Genomic DNA, 19039 nt, shown 5'->3' on the forward strand with positions numbered 1-19039 from the left:
TTTTTGTCCCCGCTTTTCTTTTTTTTTTGCTGCACAGTTCCGTCAAATTAGCAATAGCTTTAGCTGGACGAGGGGCTGGTCCACGTAAACACCGTCTCGTCAGCGTCACTCCATTTTACACATCGTACGCCACCGGCCGATCCTTTTCACTCTTGTGGGCATGAAAATAAGAAGTGACTATGCGTGGCTTTGCAAGTCGCCTCATTCGGCGCTGCAGCGTTTGCTGCTGTTTCGGTTCAAGGGTTGACGGGCGAAGGAATGCGGAAGTAGCGCGGGACGTCCAGCTGACGAATCGCCGTCACTTCAGCTCGCCTGCAATGAGTCAGTGACTCATGATGTGATCACACGCCGCGCGCTGTGTCACTGTGCTCGCGTGCGCAACAACATCGACAAGTTAACGGCTTCTTCGATGACATGATGCGCCACGTTTCTGTTTCATAGCCAGCAATGTTCGGCCATGTTTCCCCACTAGACGATACATCACCTCACTTGATCACCGTTTCCCACGCGTCTTTGTTTACTCACAGATCTGTTGCAGACGGACTACAAAAGCAAATGAAAGATGTAGATTGGTCTAAAAGAACCCCGGAACACTCTACAGGTGAGGAAAAAAATGTTTACGATTCGATGTTTATACAGATGATTACGTCAAATAGAAGCAATAAATACAGACAGCACTTGCAAAAATAGTTTCTTGGTAAATGTAAATTACTAGGCCCTTTACAGGTGAATTTTACTTAATTGTAACTTTTGTAAGTGCGTATCCAACTGTTTGCGCAACTTGTTCTCTAACACAGAGCTGTACTGCAAAATAATTATGTGTTGGTTCAAATATAATTATTTCATTAATCCTCTCCGGAATCAGAATTCCGAATGAGAATCACCTTTTATGAGCCAATTATGTCAAACAGACGAGAGATTTACTACACTACACTAGTATTACAGTAACAAGAAACTATGATAAACAGGCATGACATAAGGATGTACTGGTACCATTGTGCATTAGTATCACCCAATGACAGCTGTGCAACTACTGGCGAGTCATAAGAACAAAGAAAGTCATCAGTGGTCCGGTGATTACGATACTATGACTCTTCATCATGTTGTACTGAAACGCAAACCATATGCATTCAATACTTTAGAGGTCAAATTAAAAAAAAAAATCTAAAACCTTTTATGAGTAGCTATTATGGTGTATTGCAGTGTTTGATTTACAGCACATCATAATGATGATTTTTGTCTTCCAGGCTATGAATTCCTCCAAGTATGGGGAAGCTCCAGATGAAAAAATGCTTGGAAAAGGTAAGCATCTTTTCAAAACTCAAATAAAATGTGTCACCATTACTGATATGACAAAAGAAATCTTCTCCAAAATGCATTTTATAAAACTGAATATTTTTTACTCATTTGTCACAAATAAATTATGGTACCACAGCCTTCATTCGTTTCCCAATTTGAATTATTTTTCCCGGCATTTGAAGTGTTTAGCAATTTTTGCAAAGGGATGCTCCATGCTGCACACAGCAGCGCTTCAACTTTACAGAACCCATCTGCTCGACACAGGTCATGATGTCTAACACCACACATGGTGCCGAATGTCATTTAAAGGTAATAACCATCACTTAGTGGCATCACTTGCTGTCTTCCAGTGAGGAATAAAATTCGAGATGTTTTAACTTGAGATGTGTTTATTGTAGTCAGCGATTAATTGGGGCACATCGACTCTTAGATTGGAGGCCAATATTTGAGGAAACCCGGTGTCCCCTTCATTATGTATTTTTCATATTTCATTTTATTATATATATCACTTTTTTTCACGGTGGCTGAACATTAGGAGACATGATCACCTGTTCATTTTGGCAGAAACCAAGCATGGTAAAAAAGACAAGAGTGAGGACTTTGCTTTTTGTGAGGAACCCAAAGAGCGTGGTGAAGGCTCTCCTGGGACCACTGAGGCTGGTAAACGAACTTCTTCAGAAATGGAACCAGATTCCAAACAGTGGTCAAGCAACAAGAGAGTCAGAGTGGCAGGCGAGGTAAGTTTTTCACAGACTAATCCAACTGCCAAGTTCATCGTACACTGCTTCGCAATTTGTTGATCAAAATTAAAGTGAAAGTTGCCCACAAATGCCTCTGGGTCATACTCGGTTTATTGATTTCAAATCATTTAATTTCCGTACGAAATCAAGTCAATTGAACGCATCCATTGAAGGATCAAGTTGGAACTGTTTTAAAATGTGCTCCGACTGTAATGACACATTTGCTCTACATAATTTATTTGGTTGTTAGTAACATGACTAGAAGATCACATTTTAGACAATAATTTCCAGTTGGATACATTTTATAGAAACTTTATTTGCATGTATGCGGCCAATGTTGTTTACGTCGCAATGCGTTGTGAGTAGTGATGTGGACTGATTGCTGCTCTATGCCAAGCAAAACAAGACGATTGTAAACTGTTACCAGCATCAGTGAAAAGGAGTCGAAATGCCACACTGGGTCTTTTTTTTTTTTATCAAAGGGGAGTTTCGCTCTCTTCCGTTGCCTCGGTGCTTCCGTTGAGTTGTAGCTTTTGCAATAGCGCTGCGGTTCAAATGTTGTTGTGTGGTAGCTTTTGTGGGTTTGGAATAGTGTGTATTTCAATGTTGCAGTCTTTTTGCTTTTGCAATTGTTGTGACCTTTCTGGGCCACCGTAGAGAACAGCATCGACCATTCTACAGCGCTACCCAGAATGCATTGCGACAAACAATACGCAATTAATTTACACAAAACATATTAAACTGCAAATATTTTTTTAAAGGTGGTCTTTTAGTTGTTACTAACAACCAAATAAATCATATAGCGCAAACTTCCCGTCAGGGTTACTGTTTAAATAATGTTGCTCTGCAGGCATAGTGGCTCATCATTAGAACAACTCACTTTGCAGCGTAAAGTCAGTTCTTTCATCATTGTACTGTGCAGTCTACTCAGATGTGTGTAGCGCATGACCAACCGTGTGACTAATTTGCATAAAAGGCCACGCTAACTCAATTCTGTGTTCAACTGCACAAACGTGCACTCCTGAAGGTCCTTTGACGGTGGTCATATGCACAGAGTTCACCAGCAGCCTGAGAGAAGCAGATCACATTTCAATAACAAGAGCTACCACTCATGCCACACTCACGACGTTACTTTTAAAGTTAGGAATTTGTAACTTTAGGTAGAGTTGAATGTAGGTAAAGATTGAATTGCATTTTGTCTGACTGATATTTTCTTCAAATCATGCTTCAGTGCAATATTCACAATGTACAGCATGGGAATGTTTACAAATATGACAAAATCACATCACAACATCAAAAACCTAAAAACTATTACTCTAATAATGCACAAAACACTAAAGAGGCTGTGTGAGTAGGACAGTCCTTTTTTTTAAATAGTTGCACTAATGTACATGTTCTAAATAAATGCCAGCATATATATTTTTTTCACCCCATATTTTTGTCAGAGATTTAACTAGTACTTTAAACTGAGACTGAGGGGTTAGCGATTGGGCTGAAAGTCACAATAATCATGAGGGTAAAAACTATGATGGAAGTATTTCCGAATAGGTTATATAAATCTGATACGGAATTGTTTCCTGTAAAAAAACAAAAAACAACATTTCTCTTATCTCTGCTTATTTTCATTCTACTGTTGCATTTTCATCTAAATGTCTGCTTTTTGTAAGTAAATCAAATTACAAGAATTTGTTATTTAGAAGAGCGCACCGCGCACCTCGTCGCTGCTGCCCATAGACATTGTGTAGCGCAAGTTAGCTCAGTGCCTAGCATTTGCAAGCAGCCGGTAAAACAGGAACTCAGAGAGGGTGGGCGCCTTTTGTGACATGAACATGGCACTTTTTTCTAACCAGCTTTTAAAAATAAGCAACTTTGACAATCCATGAAAGCGGTCCGGTCTGAAATATCGCACTGATTTTCTGCATTTTGTTATTAACTGTGTCTAGATGAGGCAGCAGTTGGCAGACGAGAGCAGCAGACACGAGCCTCTTTGTCTCAGCACAAATGGGGAGACGAGGGACAACCTCCATGGCAAATCCAGAATTTCCTACAGAAAGCCTCTCTACAGTATCTCCCACAGAATCATGGAGAAGAAGAACACACAGAGTGCAGAGCAGCTAGCAGGTCAAGGTCCTGGAAATCAGCTCAACTCCAGCTCCTCCACTCTCCTAAATTGCCCGGAAAATGGCTTATCAGAGGTTTTTCCAAGCCTGGACAATTCAGGACTCGGGTGGTCAAAGGACTCAAGCATTTACCCTCTAATTGAAAAAATGTTTTTCATTCTTAACAGCCTCAGTTCCAGCATGACTCAGCTGCACAGCAAGGTGGACCTATTAAGTTTGGAAGTCATGCGGATAAAGAAGCAGATAAAGCCAGTGCAGATGGTGGCCGACTTCCAGCCGCCAGCAGAATATCTGCTGACAAGTGAAGAGTTGAATACTCTCATGGAGCAGACATCCAATGCCGGTGAACTGGGCTGTCGCTTGCTGGTGCATCTCTTTCCTGAGCTGTTCAAAGCCAGGGAGTGTTCCCATGACTGCATGGCAAGCAAGCGATTGCTGGAGTCTTTACATTTGCAGCTGATCCGCAACTATGTGGAGGCGTGCTATCCCTCCGTGAAGAACAACAGTGTATGGAAGGGAGAGTGCCTCCCTCAGATTAATGACTTCTTTAATCGCTTTTGGGCCCAGAGGGACATGGAGAGTGCTCGGCTGCTCAGGAAGCAGACAATGGCGGGAGATGGAATAAAAGCCGAGCATTCTCCAACCTATGGTTTTTTAACTGCGCAAGGTCGGGAGGAGCATCTCTCGCAAGACACCCAGCAAGGCAGCTTGGTGGGAATGTTCAACGATCAGGCCACAGAAGAGCTGGATGAACTCTCTTCCCCGGAAGACTTTGTCATTTTCCTCATGCATCGACTGTTTCCTGAGCTTTTTGAAGAGGCTACTAAAGTGCCAGAGGGCTCAAACTGTTTGAACAGTGTGGCTCAGCAGATTCTAGACTCAGACAGGATGGAAATCATCAAAAAGTATATGGAAAGCAATTTTCCAGATGTGCCTGAGGAGAGCTGGCTTCAGGTGTGCATTCAGCATATGGATGATGCATTTGATGGTCCTCACAGCAATGGCAATGGAAGTGAACCTGAGAACATCAACGATGAACGCTACGACCTGGCCGGCATGTCAGAGGACATTTCTGTCCTGAAGCTTCCCGAGATGTATGACAATGAAAGGCCCATGTGCACACGCAAGTCCAAGAAGTCGCTGCTATCACCGATGGATTTTGACAATCTGGACATCCCCATACCAGACTTTCCTGTTCCCCAGGAGTTTCTCTTGTCCAAGGAGCAGCTAAAGTGTAACTACGAATGTAGTTTGTCCATTGGGAACTTTGCCTCCCGGCTTCTGGTGCTCATGTTCCCTGAGCTCTTCACCCATGAGAACACGCGGAAGCTGTACAACTGCAGCGGTTCTCTGGGGAAAAAGCAGCTGGATCCCCAACGTGTAAACCTGATCCGCCATTACGTGCAGTTGGTCTACCCACAGGCCAGGAATGACCGAGTGTGGATGCTGGAGTTTGTGGGAAAACTTGACGAAAGGTGCCGCAGACGCGACACGGAGCAGAGGAGATCCTACCTGCAGCACCGCAAGGTCTACGGTCACGATGCAGAGCACGACTTTTTCCTGAACCAGATTCACCCAGAAGGCATGAGGGAGGATCCGGAAATTCCCGCATTACCTCCCGAGAAGAGCAGTAAAGACTTTTGCAAAATTCCCCTGGATGAGCTGATTGTTTCTAAACCTGACTTCCCAGTTCCGCCGACCTACCTCCTCTCAGACGTGGAGGTTCGGGAAATAGTGCAGCAGAGCCTCTCAGTTGGAAACTTTGCCGCCCGACTGTTGGTGCGTCTCTTCCCTGAGCTCTTCACGCAGGAGAACTTGCGGCTGCAGTACAACCATTCAGGGGCCTGCAACAAGAAGCAGCTGGACCCTGCGCGTCTCAGACTGATCCGTCACTATGTGGAAACGGTGTATCCTGTGGACAAGATGGAGGAAGTGTGGCACTATGAGTGCGTGCCAAGCATCGATGAACGCTGCAGGCGCCCCAATCGGAAGAAATGTGACATTCTCAAGAAGGCCAAGAGGTCAAATTCTGTGTTGTAGTTGCAGCCCTTCCAGGACACACACAAACGCACAGTCACATTGTCATTTTTTTGCACAGGATATAAGCTTAACTTTACAAACCTGTCCTTTTTTAGGATCAAGCCAACCTGTCACGTGTTTCTGCTGTACAATTCTTAGTCCTGCTACAGCTTGAGATGAATGACAAAAGCTTCTATTCAAGCCAAAACTGTCATAGCTTATCTCACATTGTTATAGCCTTCAAAAATAAAAAAAGTAGTTCAGAGTATAGTTTTCTAAATGAGCAGAAGTGTTACACATGTTTTAACAACATGCTGTTATTGAGCCTTGTTATAGAGGTTTATATGACAGAAAGTTTAACATTACAGTGGTTGGGCACTTATTTCTAATAAAATCACATGACACTTTGGGACTTTTACTTGTGATTTGCGCCTCCTGTTCAGGTATTGAACTATAACGTACTGTATTAGCGCTGATAAGCTGCCCTTAATTGGACACCTTGTCATTTTGTTTGGCAGGCAGTAGTATTAAAATGAAAGTCAAGTCAAATACTGCATTTTCTGGACTATAAGCCGCTACTTTTTCCCCAGATTTTGAACCATGGGGCTAATACAATGGTGCGGCTTTTCTGTGGGTTTTTCGTTCACCTGTAGGGGCACTCTATAGTTCAGAAAATATGCTAAATAAATCTAATAAGTCTGTTCTGTTTTAATTAGCAAAGTTGTTGCCGTGTTAAAAGGCACTGTTTTAACTATCTGCTTATATATCTTTATGTGCATTTTCAGTACAAAATCGTTCTGTACATGCAGTAAACTAATTTTTTTTCAACATAGAAAACTGCGGCTTATAGCCTGGTGCGGCTTGTATATCCTTTTTTTCTTCTTCTTTCCCCAAAAAGAGTTTCTGCTTTATATGGTCTGCATGCTCGCCACGAGTCTACAGCATCCTGATTAGTTTTGAAAAAAAAATAAATAAACATCCATACATTTTTTTGCATCTCAGCATTTTTGCCACCTGTTGTCAATTGAAAATGACAAAAATGCAGACGGGCTCAGGTAACGACCATCACGGCTCACCTGTTTTAGGTTTGGGTATGTGACATTCATTCTAAGCACCTCGGCGCTGTGATGTCATTTTCAGTCAATGGCAAGTGGTAAAATGGCTGCCCCTCAAAAAAAAAAAAAAAAAAATGGCTGCCCCTCAAGTGGATAAAAGCAGGTGGATTTTGCTATTTAATTCATATTCCACAAATGCAACATTAATCAATGTTATTTTTTGACTTGTCGGGATGCATCAAATGTATTACTGTAAAGATTATTTTTGTCTTGATTTCACTTTTAAAAAGGTGCCTAACCAAAAAATGATTCTTTTAAATGTAAAATTTGCCCTGCTGGTGCTTTTCTTTACATGGACATCTTTAACTTAACATTTCCATCAAAAATAGTTGGAAGTTTGTAAACCCACTCGCCAAGTCATCAAAGCATAAAAAGTTCACCCACGTGCACATTTATTGCGCGGCAGGGAAATGTTTTTTCATGTCTGGAATCACAACAGTTTATCTTCCCAGTCGCCTCCATCACACTTTTGTAGACACATGCCAGAGGATATTATACGTACAGTGTACCATGTCCATATGGAGCCACAGCTGGAAAATCCAGAACTTCAAGGCTTAATGGCCTCATCCTTGGGTAGTGTTATAAACTTCCAGCGCCTTAAAGAAACTTTGTACTTTTCTGCATTTGTGGATTCACCCAAAACCTTTTTCAGGGCAACTCTCATTAAAGTAACAGTGTTGGTATCTTGGTTCTCTGACATCACCAGGTCCAAAGTGTCCCCAACTCTCACCTAAATATAGAACATAATTGTCAGGACAAATATGTGGAATTAGTGGTTGGGATACATTGCTGGTAAACACTCACTGTTTTACTTTTCTTGATAAGCTTTTGTCCGTTTAATCTGAGCTTGTTGCTGTAGAAGCTATCTTCAATTTTGCTGTTGGAAAGAAAAAGGTCATTGTAAGTATCTTTGATTGCTGTAGATGTTATTGCAACCAAAATCAGCATCCTCCATTCCTTCAGCTTGTATGGCAACGAAACACACTTACCTGACACTTTACCACAAACAACTGTACAATCTAAGCAAGGGGTTACCAACCTTTTTGAAACTGAGAGCTACTTCTTACATATTCACCAATTTGATATTAACTTGGGAAATAACAAATTTGCTCAAATTACCTTTGCTCATGTTATTTGGCTATATGTCATTATATAAATAATTTTAGAAGAGCCAGTATCTTTAGGCCTAAAGATTAATGGCGAAACTGTCAGAGGTGATAATTTAACCACACACACAAACATGCGCGAAAAGGGTTTTGGGGGTCGAGCAAAATTTGTTTGGTTTTTTAAATAAGAAAAAAAAACACTCGAACACCAATTCAATCAGAGATGGAGCAATATCTCTTTATCAACAAATCGCATATTTACTCTACAGTCAACCCCCACCATAGCAAAAATGCATTGGAAAAAATATTTTAAATAGGGCCCGACCAATATGGATTTTTTTTTTTAGGCTGAATACTAAGCAATCGGCCAATTTAAATAATATAATTATATAATATAATATAATTTATTACAATATCAGATAAAGACAGACATACTATAGCTAGTTCTTTTATTGACATGAAATGTGTGGGGAAAATGTTACCAGTTAAAAAAAAAAAAAAAAAGAATGCCATAACTTTCTGATTGGATGGTCGAGGGCGCAGAGCCAGAATTTTCGCCTCTGAGCACAAAGGCTTTCCGCTCATAAGACACGTGACAAGGCAAGAAATAGATAAGCTTTTGGGCGCACACATAGACTATGGCAGCACAGAACAACCCCAAAGGTTGTTTTTGCCGCAAAGCCTTACTTAACGGATCCGATCAATGGCGTCATTGATAGATCGCGCAAATGATGACGTTAGAGTCAATCTTGCCTCAAATGCAAAATATCAACCGATTTCGATATACTTGATTAGATCGGTGTAATGTCTGTGTGTACACCTTCATCTTTTGTTCAGAATCAGCTACTTATCACAGGTAACAGACAACTGATCGTTCTCATTTACTATGCAGCACTCGGATGCTGACCGTCAACTGGCTCGATGAGGAAGTTTTGAATGGGTTGCTGTTCCAATGCATGCAACCGGCCGGCCATTGGATAAATGTTGAGCTTTATCCCACCAATCAGACGTTCACCGGCTCTCGGGGTGGATTATAGGGCAGAGGGCTGGCCTGGATGCTCAGCTTCTTCAAGATGTTTGGATGATCTGTCTGAGACGCAATCTCTTTCATTGCCAATGAAGTAAGCAAATCAGCGATCTTGTATAATGAACTTCACTCACTGTAGCATTTTCCAGGTTTTTCAAACGTTCTGAACTGAGCTGGAGACTTTACCCATCCTCAGCGATTTTGCCTTTGTTAAAAGCAACTAGCGTTGTGTTTAGGCACTCTTTCCTGTTACTCCGCGGTTTCTTTTCTCAACAAGCAAGCACCAGTACAAGTACATTACAAAAATTTGCTGCCCCTCCTTGAAGCACAATATATCATAAGTTGCATATGACATTATTACCTTGCTAAAACAGGATAGACCAACATGCTTTTGTTGTTTTTCTGTTGCTCTTGCAGGTGACAGACAACACAAAACAGCCAAGATCAGCGCAGCCGAACCTTCACTCACTAGACAACCCAATCTATGAACCGAGTCAAAGTCACCAATCAGGGTCATCATTTTGCTGGGCTACAGACAGAAGCTGGTGACTACAGCAAGACCAGCAGAAAAACACAACAAAATCATGGTGGTCTACACTGTTTTTTGTCAGAGTAGTGACGTCACATTATTAGCTGTCAGGATATCAGGCAGATGTTTTGTCTTATGTTCCTAATCTGTGAGACTTACTTGCGCGCCACGTCCAAACCAGCTCTTAAAATGACATCATAACGGAAGGACTGCACATATTTCTCAAGGTCTTTATAGTCTTTTGGCATATTTGGGTCCTCATCCACCTCATCCTCAGAATCGCTGCTCTGAGGGTCCTTTTCTTCCTCTTCCTCTTCATGCGTTGGCTTTGCAGCGCCTTTCTTCTTGTTGCTTTTGAACCTCAGCTGATGAACAGACCACCTCCGGACAGCATCCCTGCTGCAGAGAGCCAGTCCATGGCAGCCCAGTGTAGGATAAGCGGAGCAGCCCCACAGCTGGCGTGTATGGATAGTCCTGGGACACCATTCGATCTGTGCAGGTCCATATCCAGCAGCCAATAGATGGCGCGGGTTCAGCCTTCCCAGCTGCCTCATGGCAAGAGCTTGCACCACCAAATTGTGCATGTTGGAGCCCCACGAAGTCACTACAAACCAAAGTTATTAATACTTATTAAAAGAGAACGAAATAAAGAAATCTCGACTTGCCAAAACATTTTCGTTAATTGAAATGAAAACGTTATTGTTTACATTTCAAGTCTCGCGAGATTACCCTAACCTATTCGTTGTTATGATTGGCACAGGCATGAGATTAGAAAATCTTCGTTTCGCCGAAATATGAATGAAGTGGGATCGTTGAACGAAAACTGGAATGTGTTATCATGCGTTCAAGTCCTGCCAATATACACGCATAGTTTGACAAGAAGCGACAAACAGCTCCGCGTTTTTTTGCATATTTTTGATCAGCTTCCTCTGTTCAACCGAGCCTTAAACACATCCGTTTTTTTTTCATTTAGGCAGGGACCGCGATTGATAAACAATATATTTCACTATGCTGTTAAATCCTAGTATTATAATGTTATATCGAAGTGAAATCAGGCATACGAGTAGTCACTCACCTAGAAAATAACCTCGCATAGCTTGTTGTTGCAATACGTCGTCTCTGGCTGTTATTTGTGTTGTCTCATCAGCTGTCAGTCAGTAGTACTGCCACCTATCGTATCGGAGGGTATAGCACACGTCGTTCATTTGCCTTTACGTCAAAAACACGTATTTAAAAAATATTTTTACAAAAGAGACGCGGTTGTAACCACATCACTGAGAAGGTATAGCTATGATATGGGACCGTGTGTTTCCGAGTGTGTGTGCGTGTGAGCAGTCCACGGTGGGAACTGCAGTTCACCAGTGACCCTTTTGGGGACAAGGTGTGACTGCAGTGAAAATTGATGGGTGGAGTGTCTTGGTTGTACCACTGAGGCAGCTCCTTGCAACCTTGTATTTTAACGCACATAATCTTGTATTAACATTTATTGCAGATATTATTTTCCAGCATAAGATAGAATTGCTTACATAATTTTTAAATGCAATCACCTTTAGCCTACAATCATACAGCAATAATGTAAAATTGTACAATAAGTAAAACATTGGATTTGTTATGGAAATACAATAAAGCAGTGGTCCTCAACCTTTTGTCCCCTCCGGGGAGCAGTTTATCTTGGACTGGCAACCATTGCCTTGGGTGGGGTGCAGCAGGTAGTAGGGTATTGACCTATTTCTGGTCGGGATGCACAGTATATCCGCCGCTACAATAACATACACCAAATGACCCTATTGTTGGGGACCACTGCTATGCAGTATATCGCATTACTGTATTTTCAATTAATTAACATCAACATTCAGTTTTAGTACAAGTCATAGTCTATTGTAATTTCAAGTGCATAATACTCGTTTGACTATATTGAATACTAAACATTTGCTTGACTAGGTTCACCAGTTACATGTTATACAAAAAAAACAATATTATAAAATGTACCAAGTGTGTAAACATATGTGCACTAACATGTTTGCATTAATTGTATGTAAACGATATTTTAAAGAGCTGTAGAAATGTAGGAGGGAGGAACTCCTTTTTTTTAATAGCTACTAATTGATCCGTACAAATTGTACGGCGGTGGCTGACATTCAGCTATGTTCGTTATACTCACTGTTTTAGGACACGATTACACAATTGTGGACATGAATCTGGTGTCCTGATGATATTTTTTGCGGATAAATACATAGAGTGCAGATGTTTGACAGATGCAGTCACGACCTTTGTAACCGCTTCATCGTGTAAAATGTAAACCTCTGTCTGCAAGATTCATGCAGGTAATATACAGTTGATGGGTCATTTTAAAATCATGGCAGTTGGTAGTAACAAAAGTATGCTTGAAGTGAATATCTTTGAACCAACATTATCAAATTCACAGACAACAATCAAGTTCAATTAATGTATGTACCGCATGTGTCCTATATCATACCCAAAGTTTGCGAAATATAAACACCCCACTTACAAAATTACTTCTTTTTTTTATGTGGGGAAAACAATTCAAATAAATTCCCTATATAACAGTCAAAGAGAGGTTGTCGAAAGCAAACGGAAATGGACTTGATGGTAAGCAAACGTGTCCTGTGACTAGCAACTGGTCCAGGATGTAGGAGTTGGATTTGGATGTTGTCCCTGTACTCCGGCTTCCTCCCACATCTCTAAAACATTCTTCTGAGGTCAATTGAAGAGAGGTCAACTCTGGATTGGCTGTAGGTGCAAATGGGAGGATGAATGGTTGTTGTAGCTGGCAACCAGTCCAAGGTGCACCCTGCTGCTAGCCTGCAGCTAACCCGTGACGCTAATGAGCCGTCTTGAAAATGGATGTATGTACAGATCATGAAAGTAAATCACAAAAAAAGAAGAAGAAATACATCACCTCAAAATAACAGCAAGTGTGGCATAGATTCGGGTTTCATTTTGCTTCCTTAGCTATACATTAGTGCAACGAACATTCTCCATTTGACCTTCCACTTGAGAAGATTCTCCTTGGGTTTTTGCATTTATTGCTGTAGTTCGAAGTGGGTCAACCGTGGACTAAGTATTTCATCCAACTTGTTGCCAAGTAACTGGTCACTGATGATGCATTTCTTGCACTTATTTCAATGACAACTTTTAGACGTGTCCTTTTGTTTTTGGGTCTAGCTCTCGTGAGGTAACTGCAGCGCCACTTTTATATATCGAGAGTTGAAAAGCTATGCCAATGATGTGTAGTGTTAACAGTCTTTGTCCGTGTGGAGGTTTCGCACATTGCTAATCACACTTATTGCTTTGCTGATTCACACATTCAGGAGTTAGGCATTTGTTTGTGTATGTCACTTGCAGCCAAGTGTTTGTATGCTACAGATATTCTTGATTTTTTTTTTTTTTTTTTTTTTTTAACGTGGTCATAGAGAAGTCTCTACACAAGAGCCATTTCTGTGGAAAGACCTATGATTGTGGCAGTTCTCATTGCAGTGGACGATGAGCACCGGGTAGCACAGTGCGTTGTCGTAGTCCGGGGGTTCTTCATTGTCTGTGGTGAGGCGCTCTGACAGACAGCGGGTGTTTTCGCTGGGACTTTCCTGCTCGTCCAAGCTCCCGCTCCTCCAAAAGCAGCTTCTCTGTGATCCGTAGCGTCGGGCCAAAGAGAATCGGCTGCCGCTGAAGGGGATTCGGGAGCTGGCTCCAGTGCAGATGCTGAGGGCGCTTCTGGAGAAAACTGAGGAGCAGCTGATGGCCCTGTGGCAGCGCTCACAATTTTGACGAATGCCACTGAAGCTGGAGGGGCACTGGGCTAGGTCCATGAGGCCCGCCTCTGAGTAACTGGGCACCAACTGCTGGTTGGACCGAATGTGCCACTCCAATTCCGTGCTGTCGATGGTGTTGACACGAGGGATTCGTCGCCAATAGGGCCGGTCCTCACATGGTGTGACTGGAATGTAATCATGTCCGAAGAGTTTCTCGACGCGATAGTGGACATAGGCGGTACGATACTCTGTGAACACTCGTAGAGGCCATGAAAAGGTGAGGAATGAGGCAAACCAGAAGACATAGTGGGAAAGATACCAGGGGTGGTGCTCTGGGTGCGACAGAGCCATGATATGTTCCTTTAGGTCAATATTTTTCAGGTGCATGCCCTCCCTGGCCTCCATGTAGTCATCGAGGCCTTCGTTGTCAGTGAAAAACCTCGCTCGCTGTGTCAGGTACGAATTCTCAGACTCAACGTTGGCGAAGCTAAAACATTTGGTGAAACGCATCTTTGTGAGGGCAGACTTCTCCAGACTGAGCAGCTGTTTGGAGACATCTTTCACTCCACAGTGATCATAGTCAAATTCGGCTTCGGCCACATGAGTGTTTACTCGCTCGTGGTAAACCTGGGTACTGGTGTATGCGTCCCCGTTACGGTAGCGTGTGACTTGCCTGGTGCGACGTACATAGTGGTAGCTGATGGCCTTCCACCAGATGCAAGGTTTGGCTTGCTGCATTCTCTGGATTCGCTCGTAAATGCCATCCACGTCGACTTTGTGCTGCAGCTCGTTCTGCACGTGACAGTGCCAGCATTCCACAAGGTAGACCAAGTACAGCATGCCCAGCAAGGCTAGAGGAATGTAAATGTAGCCATCGGAGCAGGGACTGTCGTGGTACATCATGGATTTCCCTTTGAACGCGCTGTCAAAGGTCAGGCGGGTCACCTCGGTCACATGACACCAAACCATGGCGCCCATGCAGCCGTACATGAGAAGGGACAGGAGAAGGCATTTCCAGAAACTCTCCCGACACAGCGACTTGCTCAGAGATTGCTTGAGGGGTTTTTGCTGCAGAGAAAGAAGAAGGTATGCAATTAATACAATCAGTTACAAGGATCATTGTATCTTTTGATTCTTTGTTATGTTTCATTTAATTTACGGGGCTCTCCTTTAGCTTTGGTAGAGTGTGTTGCTATTCTTCCTGGAGGCCACTTACACCATTACCTTTTGTTCGAATAATATATTATGTCTGATTGACGAACCTGACACCTTTACATTGCAATACACTATTACCAGAGCTGGGCGGTCCGTCTCGGGGGCGGAACAGACCGGCCTTTCGGCCGAGCCGGACGCCCATTTTTGCGGATGGAGGTAGGGGGGTGACAAATTTGAAAAAAAAAAGGCTCAATTAAGCAGGGTCGGAGGTGGAGGTGGTTTTAGTCACACACAGAACTCTTACAAACAAAACAAACACACGCGGTACATTAGTGTAAAACCTTTTGGTGAGTCTGCTAGGTTTTCTTTTGGGGGGGTGAGAGGTAAACATTAATTTTACAACCACTTTTATTGGCACTCTTTCATTATATTGCACAATAAAACATTATTCTCGAAATAAACTAATAAATCACACAATATGCTTTTAGGCATGTGGTGGCTCATCACTGAGGTGAAAGTGTTATGGACTTTCAACATGCAGGAACATACACTTAACATTTTTAGCTGTTGCACTGGACTCCAGTGATTTGGGGCATACTATTGCAAGTTGGGGGACGGAAATCCTCCCATATGTCTAATGTTGACAGTGTAAGCCTACTTTAATATACTAGAGGCATCTGCATTTTGGATTGAGAGAGGGGCGAATCTAGAAGAATTCCCAATATTTCATTTCAAGTTTCCAGAACATAGAAAACTGGCGTTATGCTTTATTATGTATTGATTTAGTTCGAGATTTTTGCTTTATTTATTCATGTATTTGAATTGATTTATTCATGTTGAAAACGAGCAGGCTAATTGTGTCACATTATGCTTCGGTCTTTCTGTAAAAACACACGACTACACATTAGGATCGCAAGCCGTATACGTATCCCTAAAGGATGCATGCGTAAAAACAAACATACCTCCTCCCTGGTGTCTTCTTCAAACACGACGGTGGTGGTGGTGCAATCACTGGCAGTCGCAGCCGACGCTGGAGGAGACATGATGCTGATCGGCGATTGATGATGATGATGATGAAGGGGCGTGGAGTACCTCGCTAATGCACACTCCTCATGACTGACAGCATATAGAGCTCGAGATAAGCGAGAAGTAGCTCAAGGCGCGCGGAGACACGCATCTTGGAGCCAACTATGTGAATGCGGTAGCTCGAAGATGGATACGCGTGTGTGGGAAAGCCCGCATCGCAACCCCCCCCCCCCCCCCCCAACCCAGCCCACACCGCCCGGCGCCCCTTTACGGTGTGCCGCAGTAACACGAGAGCAAATCTGTGTCCAGAATATTGGCGGCTCGTTATGAGCTAACGCCGATTCTTTTAGCGAACGACGTCGCTTGTGGCGTGTGCGCGGTTGGCAGGGTTGCTCTCCGTGGTGCTGAGGTAGGCAGGCGGCAGGTAGCCCACACGGTGAGACGGGGCTGCTGCAGAAATCACTTCAGGGGAAAGCGTTCCACACACCTCCCAAAACAACAACAACCACTGTCGTGCACAAATAGACCTCAGGTGATGCTGAAGCACTTGCCCCATTGCCGTCTCTCGAAAAGAGCTCGCTTTGGAAAGTTCGGGTTTTTTTTTCTGTTTTTAAAACAGTTTACCGAAGTCAATTTTGACACAATCTTTTAGAAAAGCTGAACGATTAAATGGCGAGTATAACTGTGGAAAAATCCACTCTGTTTTCACCTGAATCCAAAGTCGGTCCTGCCTCTTGGCCCGAAAGAAAACTTGGTTTTGGAGCCCTCTATTTCTGCATTTATATTGGTTATTGGTCAGACATAAAGCTATTGTGGCAATAGTACATTGCTGAATCTTTGCACATTTGTGTTTTTTAATCTCACGTTCTGATACAGTGATTTACACAACAATGGTTAAGCATGAAGTGAGACATTGAATGTCATCTAAGCCTACTAAAAGTAACAAAAATAAACCATAAAGTATATATTGTGCCCCAATACCCCAATACCCAGCCACTTCCGGACGCAAGCCCACATAAAAATCAGGTGGATTGCGTCAGGAAGAGAACAGAAGTAAAAAAAAAAACAAAAAAAACATGCCAAACAAATTATATGAATTAATTGCTTAGGTGACAACCCAAATATTACTGAATCCTCCATAATTCATCATGTTATTTGTACGAATGAAATACGAGTTTGGCCAACTAGAAAAGTATTGCGGCATGTGCAATTGCATAAATGAAAATGCATTTATTTATGATCCGCATCACCCAGCACCTTTCTGCTGCTGTGCGCGGATTTGCATATAGTACAAATAAAGTCCATACTGCTGCAATGAACGATAGCTTAGCACCTAGCATTCAAGCAGCGGCGAAAGAAATTACTTCTGGCACAATGGGCGGCAGTGTCACAGTCCGTCACTGGTTTGTGTGACATGCTTCATGCCCTTTAAATAAAACACAGCTTTGATGATCTCGAAATTGCGTTGTCAGAGATCGCGATTTTGCTTCCTGAACGATAAACCATTCAGCCCCTACTGCACACACACACACACACACACACTAATAATTTAAACAGACAGGCACAAACACATTAGGCCTGCATTTTTGTACAAATTGTATGGGCCTAAATTTAATCAAACGCTGAACAGGCGATTTAAGCCTAACCCTCAAATTTTAAGATGCACTCAAGATTTGCCGCAGAACAGAAAGATGCACATTTCAAGTGAACAAAAAGATTTTGTTTACCTTCATGAAACTTTTCGGCAGCAGCAATGACACATTCTTTGACATGCAAACTGTAGCGAAATGCTCCAGCCGGCAGGCGAACGAGCTTTAGAGATCGAAGCATCTGTGGCTAAGGCCAAAGTGTGGCAGGTTTTTTTTCTTTATGGAACTGGATTTGACATCTCTGCCAGATAGGAGGATTTGCATTCCGGCTGTTGATATGAGACATCCTTGCGAGCTCACTGAAATTGAAAGTTACTTTAAACATTAAGCATTACTATTTACTATCTTATTTTTTTTTTACTGAGAGAAACTGAAAATAAAAGTAAGCTTCCGACAGTCAGTTAAAGGTTTATTTCTTTTATATAGCAACCAACAAATAATCTGCAACACAGAAAACTTACTATTACATCTTACAATATGGCTAGAGCCTACTGTGGATAAGAAGCAAGAGAAATGATCAAATATAATTCAAAAGGCACAGTCCTATCAGTGTGTGTCATGCAGTCCCAAATATATGAGTCAGCATCCACGCGATACCATTCACCATTATACCAAAAACATGTTCAAATATTCCAAGCCCAGTATTTTAAACATTGATAATCTACTCAATGAAACAAGATACGAAGATGAAAATAATGAATTATAAGGAATCTAATCTTTTTCCCAAGGTCTCCTTTTCTGGTGACGAAGTGGTCCCTTAAAGAAAGACAGGATACAAGTTATGGCTTCAGAACTTTTTCTGAGAGGCAAGCACAGGTCCTGGCATTTGCATACAATGCTTCAAAGCACCCGAAAGCATGGTTGTGCATTATTCATCATAATAATGTTGCCAATTACTGCAAATGGTTCAAATAATGCTATCAAGTTCTACTTACAGAATACTTTTTGGAGAGGTTGTTGAAGAGCACTTGGCCTGCGCTCACTTTATTCCTCACCCCTCTTATGGTCCCATTTTTGCTGCAGATATTCAGCCGTGTGTTGCTGAAGAGCGTCTCTCTCTTGGCACTAGCATACAAAAGCAGGTCGTCAGGTTCGCCACCATTCTCCTCCATTGAAGATTCCACCATCAGGCCTTTGAGGTGGCTGTTGGCCTCGCTGGGGGGAGATGAGACCTTCTCCTCTGCCTCCGGGCCGCCATTGCTTTCCAAGTCCACTGGGTCAGACACTGACCCGCACCGCCGTTTCTCATCCTTGAACACCTCGGCCAACACGCGGCCACTGTTGGCAGATGCTATTCTGAACCGAACTGTCCTCAAAGTCTCCTGTTTCACTTTGGAGCCCTCCATTGGAAGACCAGAATACTTCACATTTCACACCCTGCTCAAAAACTCTGAGCATGTTCTTTCAGGCTAAGCCATAGGCAATTAATGCTCAATTATCAAACAAAAACATCCCGACGTGGCTAAATGAACTGAAAATACCCA

At 42.6% G+C, this 19039-nt stretch overlaps 4 protein-coding genes across 4 annotated transcripts in view; 1 reads left to right on the top strand and 3 right to left on the bottom strand.

Moving 5' to 3' along the window:
- bend3 (BEN domain containing 3) overlaps window positions 1-6587 on the top strand; it is a 6762-nt gene extending 175 nt beyond the window's left edge. Inside the window, exons 2-5 of the mRNA XM_088295997.1 lie at window positions 528-601; window positions 1248-1302; window positions 1864-2036; window positions 3983-6587. Coding sequence (XP_088152123.1) covers window positions 1251-1302; window positions 1864-2036; window positions 3983-6199 — 2442 coding nt within the window. The 5' untranslated portion in view covers window positions 528-601; window positions 1248-1250 and the 3' untranslated portion in view covers window positions 6200-6587. The remainder of the gene's footprint in view (window positions 1-527; window positions 602-1247; window positions 1303-1863; window positions 2037-3982) is intronic.
- mtres1 (mitochondrial transcription rescue factor 1) lies at window positions 2145-11190 on the bottom strand. The gene is made up of 4 exons (XM_088296231.1): window positions 11031-11190; window positions 10115-10559; window positions 8098-8170; window positions 2145-8023 (listed from the first exon to the last, which is right to left on the bottom strand). Exons 1-4 carry the CDS (start codon window positions 11047-11049, stop codon window positions 7841-7843), a joined length of 720 nt encoding a protein of 239 aa, XP_088152357.1. The 5' UTR covers window positions 11050-11190; the 3' UTR covers window positions 2145-7840.
- A 365-nt stretch (window positions 11191-11555) lies between these two features.
- On the bottom strand, window positions 11556-16114 carry LOC148343464 (transmembrane protein 151B-like). Its single transcript, XM_088296100.1, has 2 exons — window positions 15843-16114; window positions 11556-14793 (listed from the first exon to the last, which is right to left on the bottom strand). Exons 1-2 carry the CDS (start codon window positions 15921-15923, stop codon window positions 13384-13386), a joined length of 1491 nt encoding a protein of 496 aa, XP_088152226.1. The 5' UTR covers window positions 15924-16114; the 3' UTR covers window positions 11556-13383.
- A 2152-nt stretch (window positions 16115-18266) lies between these two features.
- grxcr1b (glutaredoxin and cysteine rich domain containing 1 b) lies at window positions 18267-18901 on the bottom strand. The gene is made up of 2 exons (XM_088303661.1): window positions 18491-18901; window positions 18267-18311 (listed from the first exon to the last, which is right to left on the bottom strand). Exons 1-2 carry the CDS (start codon window positions 18899-18901, stop codon window positions 18267-18269), a joined length of 456 nt encoding a protein of 151 aa, XP_088159787.1.
- Between the last annotated feature and the right edge of the window lie 138 nt (window positions 18902-19039).

The sequence above is a fragment of the Idiotropiscis lumnitzeri genome, chromosome 1 (assembly GCF_059441095.1).
Source record: "Idiotropiscis lumnitzeri isolate Australia: NSW breed Sydney's pygmy pipehorse chromosome 1, RoL_Ilum_1.0, whole genome shotgun sequence".
Lineage (NCBI taxonomy): Eukaryota > Metazoa > Chordata > Actinopteri > Syngnathiformes > Syngnathidae > Idiotropiscis > Idiotropiscis lumnitzeri.